Source organism: Lycium ferocissimum, chromosome 4 (assembly GCF_029784015.1).
Source record: "Lycium ferocissimum isolate CSIRO_LF1 chromosome 4, AGI_CSIRO_Lferr_CH_V1, whole genome shotgun sequence".
Classification (NCBI taxonomy): Eukaryota; Viridiplantae; Streptophyta; class Magnoliopsida; order Solanales; family Solanaceae; genus Lycium; species Lycium ferocissimum.
This window is the reverse complement of record NC_081345.1, coordinates 16888580-16897134: the sequence shown is the minus strand read 5'-3', so window position 1 is coordinate 16897134 and position 8555 is coordinate 16888580. Positions and strand designations below refer to the sequence as shown.

Sequence of the window (8555 nt, the reverse complement as noted above, 5' to 3'; positions counted from 1 at the left end):
CTTTTACGTCATAAAATTAAGTACTTCCCTTTACTAGCAGTGACCTTTTAGTCGGTTAGTCAAGCCAATACTCCGCTGTTTATTCTGACTAGAAGGGAAAGCTCGTGCGATGCACGGGCCCAACATGACTAATTTGGTTATCTAATTTTATCCAATTTAAATGAAAACCTTAGTAAACAATCAAAAATATATGAAGACGTCGTTACGTTGTAACTATCATTCATTGAATCATAGCAAAATATACGAATTAAAGGTATCTTATATACCCTTATTTCACTTGTAATTACAAACTTGAAATTTAAGAAACTAAATATATTCTCAAAAGTAGATGCAATCTCCGTTTGTGTTCTCTCTGTATTACATGTGATGAAGAACTTTTAAGGATGGAGGAGTTGAATTTTCCCTTGTGAAAGACCAACCTACTAAGATTCAAAGCAGACTTCAAACACCAAAAGATATTATTATTACAGGTTGAGAAACCACGAAAGACAAAGCAGAAGCACAAAAAGGACTCCAAGTTGAACACTTAAACAGATGCTAACACATGTAACTTTGAATAACTTGTGTCTGGCAGGTGAACAATTTCTTCAACGGATGAACTAAGCTTAACAGCTGGCACATCATATTCTGCCTTTCCAGCAATGAAAACAATATCAGATAACTCTTTCTCAAAAAGATTCAGAGTCTCCAACTTTCATAATTAGCAATTCAACCTCTTAAGTCTTCCACATGCTTCAATAATCTGGACCACTTCTAATTTATAGCCTATGTTCATAAAGTCCTCATTTCCTTTCTACTCCTCCATCTCAGAATTCAAAAAACAAAAGCAAATGGAGAGAGTTACAATGCCACTCCCATCCACAAACATAAATGACAGGGGTTCCAAAAAAGCAGAGAAAAAAATATATCTGAAAACCTTAAGCTAGTTTTCTCCTCTTCACCACTGAAGGAGAAAACCCCCCAAAACCAATCAAAAGCCACAGAGTGAAAATAAAAACAGTATACAATGACAATCCATGTTATTATGAAATCCAGTTGTGTGAGTTCAAGGAGGAGAGAAAACCAAGAAACTCAAGCTGGCAGCTATTACCATTAACGATTGTCCTGGTTTCTCTAGAGAAATGTCATCATGTTGGACGTTCCTAAGGTCACAATTATTAATCAGCTACATGTAAGGAATCAAATAAATCAAATGACTGAGGTATGAAAGAAACCATTGTCTCCTCAGATTACCTGGGCAACTCAAGACTGCAAATCAAATATGCAGTAGAACAGAAAAAGAAAACGCTCGTAGGACCAAAAAAGAGTAATAGTTAACTTACAATATGATCCTTCGTATATATAGGCACATACCTCAAGAAAAGGCCAATGAAGAAAAGCAATGGCAAGATCTGAAGCAGGAAATCAGTAAATTGAATCATATAAGCTACAAAAAGAATTACATTTATATACGCTCTGCAATCTATTTTGGAAATATAAATAGTATGGAGCCATAAATTGCATGATGCACATGAATACACTTCATGAAGTATAGTTCTTGAAAAATAAAAGTATCATCTTTGTAAAGGCATTGATGAGACGACCACAAGTTCACAACTAATAGGAAGGAAATACTAATGTAGTGAGGTTCATTAAAGAGAATATTTTTGTCTTTAGTAGTTCAGCAGAGAAGAATTTGTCAAATGAAATATAACACTGAGTAGATCTTCCAAGTAACTTTTGTGTGCCTTCATATTGTGAAACTGTCAAAAGATCATATGATAAACTAATGAAGCTTCGGTCAGAAATGAAATTAATGAATCTGAAACTCAAACTTTGTTTATGTTACAGCGATAGAGCCACAAAAAAGTCTCCATCCGACATATCCATATCAGCTCCAAATTTTATATGTCACAACAAAGGGGAAAAATCACATCAACAAAAGCTGAAGAAAACAATCAAAACCATTAAAGTGACCAAAACCTCTCAAAACCAGCATAACGATCCACCCTAGTTTGTACCCTGCATGAAGTTATTCTCATCAATAAGCGCACAATATAATACATTATAATGCCGAGTATTAAATCTGTCAGGACATGATAGTTAGCACCAAATAAAATGAGTCAGGTATATCATCAAATACCATAGGTGTATAGCCTAATTCACATTTATTTTTATATTATAACTTATTTGGTCTCCAAATGAGATAAGTATAACAATTTCAGCAAGACATGACATTCCTAAGGAACTGATTAACAAAATAATTTTGGTTAAAATACCTGCCCTCAAATTCCACTTCTTAACCATCATAAATCACAATTATCATACATTTGATTGACAAACCTTTATCAGTTACTATAGATAATGCGAAGCAATAAATTCTTGGATAATATAGCACCAAATTTAGCAGCTTTATTTTGAAAAGCATCTTGTCCCAAGGCAGCAGGCATCTGAATCATTATCCAGACTCACATAATCTCCTATTAAACAGATCGCGATCACGCGAAGTAAATAGAGTATTGTAGTTCAAGCAGCCACCTGCATGTGCAGGCGAAATCTAATGATGTCATCAAATCATATTCAGGAAGTCAAAGGGAAAAAGCTCTCAGCAATTTTTACAAAGTCACAGTCCCATAGTTAAATATTGTAGATATAATACCCAAAAAATTATAGCAAGTGTTTGCTTCGTCAAGCACATTACACACACATCTTAATTCATGATTTGCTATCAGCACTTCATTGCTCAGCAACCAAACTTTGTCTTTCTAAAAATCACAACATAAATAGAAATTTGGCAGAAGCTTACCAAGATCAGTTCCTTTAACAGTCAGTAATCGTCCAATAGCTATTTAAGTCAAAATGCAATTATAAATCCTGTTTTTTCTAGCAAGGATTAGATAGTACATACATTCATATTCCAACAGTTTCAATTTTTATGAGGAATATTTATAAAGACCATCAGAACTACAATATAAGACAACAAGGCAATCCATATAGTGCTGCCTGCCTATGAGTACCAGTTCAGTCCCCAACTTAGAAAAACAGAGGAATTCAAAAAACCTATTCAGGGATCCTTACAACAGTCGTCTATTACAAAGTTGCAGGCTTCCCGAGTTAAACTCTAGCCCCTACTTACTGCAAGATTCTATAGCTGATAATATTTTTTCTTTTCTTTTTCTTTATTTTTACAAAAAAATCTACTTCATTCTTCTAGAAATTTATCTTAGCATAAACCACTACTGACCATTTTGTTTAGCAATACGATAAAAATGAAAGGATTAAGAATGCATTGACAGTTCAAGAACAGTTCAGGAAATCGAGTGCTACAAAAAATAACCTTTACTTTCAAAATCCAAAGATGAGATCAGATCTTTGATGTATTCAGAATAGCAAGTGTCATGTTATAGCCGTAAGAAACTAATTAAAAAGCTACGTCGAGACGACATTTCCATGTGGCTATGTGGAAAGTTGTATTGCCTTTCTTGTCATGCTCAATCAATATTGAGCTGCCAGCATCCAGTACTTTCTCGTTCATATAAGTATCCTGACCTTCAACAGTCATATGAAATGCAGTTTGGCTTTGTTTATCTTTGCGTAATTTGATAGCTGCAATTGCTTAAGATTCTTAAAATCTCTCATTTTCCACTTTCACTAAACTCCTGGATTGTGAGGTCTCCATTTTAATCCAGTATAAGCCTCTCTGTTTGATAAAAATACGCCAGTAATAATGCGATCATATTCACATATTGTTTCACTGTTATCACAAACTACGTACCTCCATATTAAATGCAGAATTGAAACCGACATGGAGCAAATATTGACTTTGACGTGTTCAACACTTGGACTCTACTTCTGCAAGCTCTTGTCCTGACCATTCTCAGTACGTATTGTTCGTCTCACTAAAGCCATGTATGGCTAACTTATTTCTTCATGGGTCATCTTCAGAGGCGGAGCCAGAATTCGAGGCTTGTGGGTTTGGAATTCTAATTCGTTTAAGTTACTGGGTTCTAAATTATCAATTTATACATATTCAATGAAATTTTCAAGACAAATACGGGGGTTTTAGACGAAGTTCTTTGAGTTGTACCAACCCCAAGATTTATGCTAGCTCCGCCCCTGGTCATCTTGTCAAGTCAACTCCCATTTAGTTATCTGCTACCCAAAAAAAAAAAAAAGATACACGGTGATAATTGTTCCATCTTTAGCATGCCGAGCAATCTATTCAACACTTTGTAGGGTGGCAATTTGCATCAGTTCAGGTGGAAAGCAGACAGGCTATCTAAACCAAATTAACATGAAACGACTTACCTCATGATGCAGAATTGTAGCCCCCATATCCCGTGGTTTGACAGAATCTTCTACTCCGAACAAGGACTTATCATCAAGCACATTGGTTGCATAGTCCATTTCCCAATAAGTAAACAATTAAGAAGATTACAACAATGTTGATGCCTCAAATATAGGGCAACTAAAGAGACCCAGGTTAATTCTGCACTATTAGTTGGTAGCAAAGGACAAAATTCATCAAAAACACATCATGCATGTGCAAATCAGGTACAGCTATTGAGATGCGTGTAAGAATGGAATAGATCTCTTGATCAGTTTTAAATTTGCCCCAAATAAAACATTAAAATTACAATGTTGCCCCTGTCCGTCCTCCCTAACTGTCATTTCATATTATTAGTAATTTTTTAAGATCTGTCCATCTGTCAGTCTTGAATAACAAGTTGCGTCTAAGTATCTCTTTCATCAATTCCCATTTGATTGTTACAGGAGTAACCAAGTCTTCTATAAATAGCAATGAATAACTATTAATTTCATGCAAAAAACAGAATGAAAATGAACTCCTCTTTCCTTCCAATAATTCTCCTTTCTCTCTTCCTTTTCCTTTCCTTTCCCTCCTTTTCACTCTCAGTAAGATGCAATCCAAAAGACAAACAAGTCCTTTTACAAATCAAGAAAGACTTGGGCAATCCTTACCACTTAGCCTCATGGGATCCAAACACAGATTGCTGTTACTGGTACGTAGTAAAATGTGACCGGAAAACCAACAGAATAAATGCTCTCACTGTCTTCCAAGCCAATATATCCGGTCAAATACCGGCAGCTGTCGGCGATCTCCCTTATCTTGAAATCTTGCAGTTTCATCATATTACTAATCTCACAGGAACCATTCAACCTACTATTGCTAAGCTCACTAATCTCAAACAGTTAAGACTAAGCTTTACTAATCTCACTGGCCAAATACCTGAATTTCTTAGCCAACTCAAGAATTTAACTTTACTTGAGTTAAATTACAACCAGTTTACTGGAACAATCCCATCATCATTTTCTCAACTACCTAATTTATTAGCAATTCACTTAGACCGTAACAAACTCACTGGACAAATCCCAGAATCATTTGGGAAGTTCAAAGGTGGACAAATCCCTGAACTTTACCTTTCACATAATAGCCTAACAGGACCAGTACCAAGGTCTTTAGGTGATTTGAACTTTACAAGACTTGATTTCTCAAGAAACAAGCTTGAAGGTGATGTTTCTTTCTTGTTTGGGAAGAACAAGACAATTCAGGATATCGATTTGTCCAGGAATACATTGGAGTTTGATATTTCCAAATTGGAGTTCCCTGAGAGTTTAACATCGTTGGATTTGAACCATAATAAGATTTATGGTAGGTTACCAGAAGGATTGAAAGACTTAGAGTTACAGTATTTGAATGTGAGTTATAATAGGCTTTGTGGAGAGATACCACAAGGAGGGAAGTTGCAGAGCTTTGATGTTTACTCATATTTGCATAACAAATGCCTTTGTGGCTCTCCCTTGCCGGACTGTAAGTAAGTCCGGTGACCGGATAAGTATAATGGAGTGTTTTAGACTGTACTAGCTCAATAATTGGTGCATCACAGCTGGTTTGAACTTTCACGTGTAATATCAAGATAATGTTTCGTATTTTTCATTTAAGTTTTACTCCCTTATTTACTTTTAGTAGTGTCATTTGGCCCGGACTTACTTTTATTAACTTTTTCTTGCTCTTTGTCCATTAAGTTATTGAAATAATAATTTGACAACTAAAAAGCTACCTACAGTTACTGTCCATTAATCATTTTTAATAACTTACACTTACCTACTCTGTATTATGCGGTTGCTGGCACATAGTTTGCCAATGCTATTCTCCAAATATTAGCTTTTCTGCAAGCTCCTAAAAGCTACTTTTGCCGGTCGCTTCAAAGTGATTTTTTATTAAAAATTGGTTTAGAATAAATGGTCTTTAAGAAATCAAGCAGGTACCATTTCGTTTCCTTCGAAATTATCCTTATCCAATAAATGATTAAACAAACTTTTAAGAAGTCTTTGGGAGAGATAATGATCTTTAAGTAAAATAACTCTCTTAATTAATGTTGCTAATTGTTTTTCAATTGGTGTACCGGACCTTTAAAATGGCGTAAATAATTAATGAAGAGAGATCATATTTTAAAATATAATTAAGGGTAAAATAATTTAAAATTTTCTTCTAATTAATATTTTTTAAGAGGTGTGTAAAAAAAAAACAATAATTTGAGTATATATGACACTCATTTTGTGGACCAAAAACCATCAAAAAATATTCTCATATAATTTTTAAAATAGCCACGTGATGCATGCCTTAGTTTCTTTATAACTCAGGAAGCAGCTCCGCTCCAGTACAGCTACTATCCATTTGGTCCAATGCACTTTTAATCTAATTACACGTGTACACTTTCAGATCCAGGGGTCATATTTGTTTGCCTAAAACAGCCTCTAAACCATGGTTATAACTCATTAGTAATTTTATCCTTCCCTCATTGGCATCATAAATATACGCAAATCTTCCTATGATATAATTTCTCTATTTCTTTATTATATATGTCTGCAATCAGTTTTCTTTTCTTTTTTGTTTTTACCATTTTCACAGGTTTTTATTTTTGTTTATTGTTTTCATTATTCAAGCCCCCCAAAATGGTAAACATCCATCCCCGAAATCAATGAAATAAAGCTCGTTCAAATTAAATAGTCAATTTTGTTTCTTTTTGAAGTAATCTAGTATGGCCATGGTCTGAGCTAAGGTGTCGTAAGGAGGTTCATTCGATCCTTATTCATCTAAAAATTACACTATACATATAAAGTTAAAATTATTTTTTATGTATATATAACAAATGATAAGTTTTCTTGGCTTCTTCATATGTCTATTTTCATTTTGTATATATTTTTGAATCTCCTTAGTGAAATCATGGCTCCGCCACTAAGTGTAGCAAAGGAAGAAACCTGTGACTAATTAACACTCTCTTTGTCTCAATTTATGTGGCACTTGTCGGATTTCGAGATTCAAACAAGTCTTTCTTCGATCTAAATTTTTTCATATATCTTTTAAATATTTTGAATTATCAATTATTGTGACTTATAGTACTTTTTATGTAATTTCCAAATACGTAAATTTTATTTCAAAAAACTTAAAGATTCCGTGACTGAATTCACGGTCAAGATTAAACTGTTTGATTCACGAAATCCAAACTGTGGCACACAAATGGGACAGAGGAAGTAAATAAACCATACACCTTGCTTTTATCAAAATCTAGTTTAACAGTTCAAAAAAGCTAATACTAACATATCAACTCGGCAGATCAAAATACCAGCGAGAACTTGTTGAAAAAAAATATATACCAGCGAGAAGTTATCTCACAGCAAGATTTTCGCCTCCATATATGGTGTTACTCCTAATAAGGAGAGGATAATACGGAGAACTAATGTGGTTTAACCATGGTTTAGATGTTGTTTTAGGTTTAACCATGGTTTAACCATGGTTTAGATGTTGTTTTGGGTAAACAAATAACGACTCTTAGATCTGAAAGTGCACACGTGTAATCAGATTACTAGTGCAATGGACCAAATGGACAGTAGCTGCACTGGAGGGGAGCCGCTCCCCATAACCCATGTGTTCCAGCTATCAAGAAAAAATCATTGTATTCTTTGGAGACAATAAATGACTTTTGACTTTTTTATATCTGTTCAAAGATGTCGTTGATTATCCAATAGAGAGCAACTTTACTTTAAGAAATGTCAAATATGACCACGTGAGAATGATCATAGATTCCTTAGATGAAAGTAATAAAAGATAAATATGGGAACAAATTTTGAAGAGATAGCCTTTTAGTTGGGAAGGCTTAGTTGCAATGTAACCGAGGATGATAAAATAGTTGGATTCTTCTTTATTATATATAATAAAAAAATACTAGTCTCACGAGGCTCGTGCTAAGTTCAGGCCCAACTCCAGATATAAAAAGTAATACTTTAATTAAAGAAATATAATTTATGTTGGTAATAATTAACCTTCAAATAAGTATATTATCAATATATAAAAGCAAAATTTTCATTTCACTCCTTTAATATCTTAACTTTTATTTTGATGAAATTCTTTACTTCAAATTAAATGCGAACCCATAATTTGAAATATGTGAGTTTCGAATCCTAATTTTTTAAGTTATTTAGTTATAAATTAATAATTGATACATATTTAATTAACTTTTAAGACAAATACAAAATTTGAACCAAAGTGCTACCGA

At 33.9% G+C, this 8555-nt stretch overlaps 1 protein-coding gene and 1 long non-coding RNA gene across 3 annotated transcripts; one reads left to right on the top strand and one right to left on the bottom strand.

Moving 5' to 3' along the window:
* Nucleotides 1–202: 202 nt before the first annotated feature.
* LOC132051648 (uncharacterized) lies at nt 203–3915 on the bottom strand. Of its 2 annotated transcripts, none has more exons than XR_009413829.1 (2): nt 1323–3915; nt 203–439 (listed from the first exon to the last, which is right to left on the bottom strand). It is a non-coding gene; the product is annotated as an uncharacterized LOC132051648 (long non-coding RNA). The 2 variants fall into 2 exon arrangements; XR_009413830.1 differs by having other exon boundaries at nt 1354–3915.
* Nucleotides 3916–4786: 871 nt separating this feature from the next.
* LOC132051647 (polygalacturonase inhibitor-like) lies at nt 4787–5990 on the top strand. Its single transcript, XM_059442807.1, has one exon. The coding sequence runs from the start codon at nt 4813–4815 to the stop codon at nt 5815–5817; it is 1005 nt and encodes a 334-aa protein (XP_059298790.1). The 5' UTR covers nt 4787–4812; the 3' UTR covers nt 5818–5990.
* The last annotated feature ends 2565 nt before the right edge of the window (nt 5991–8555 follow it).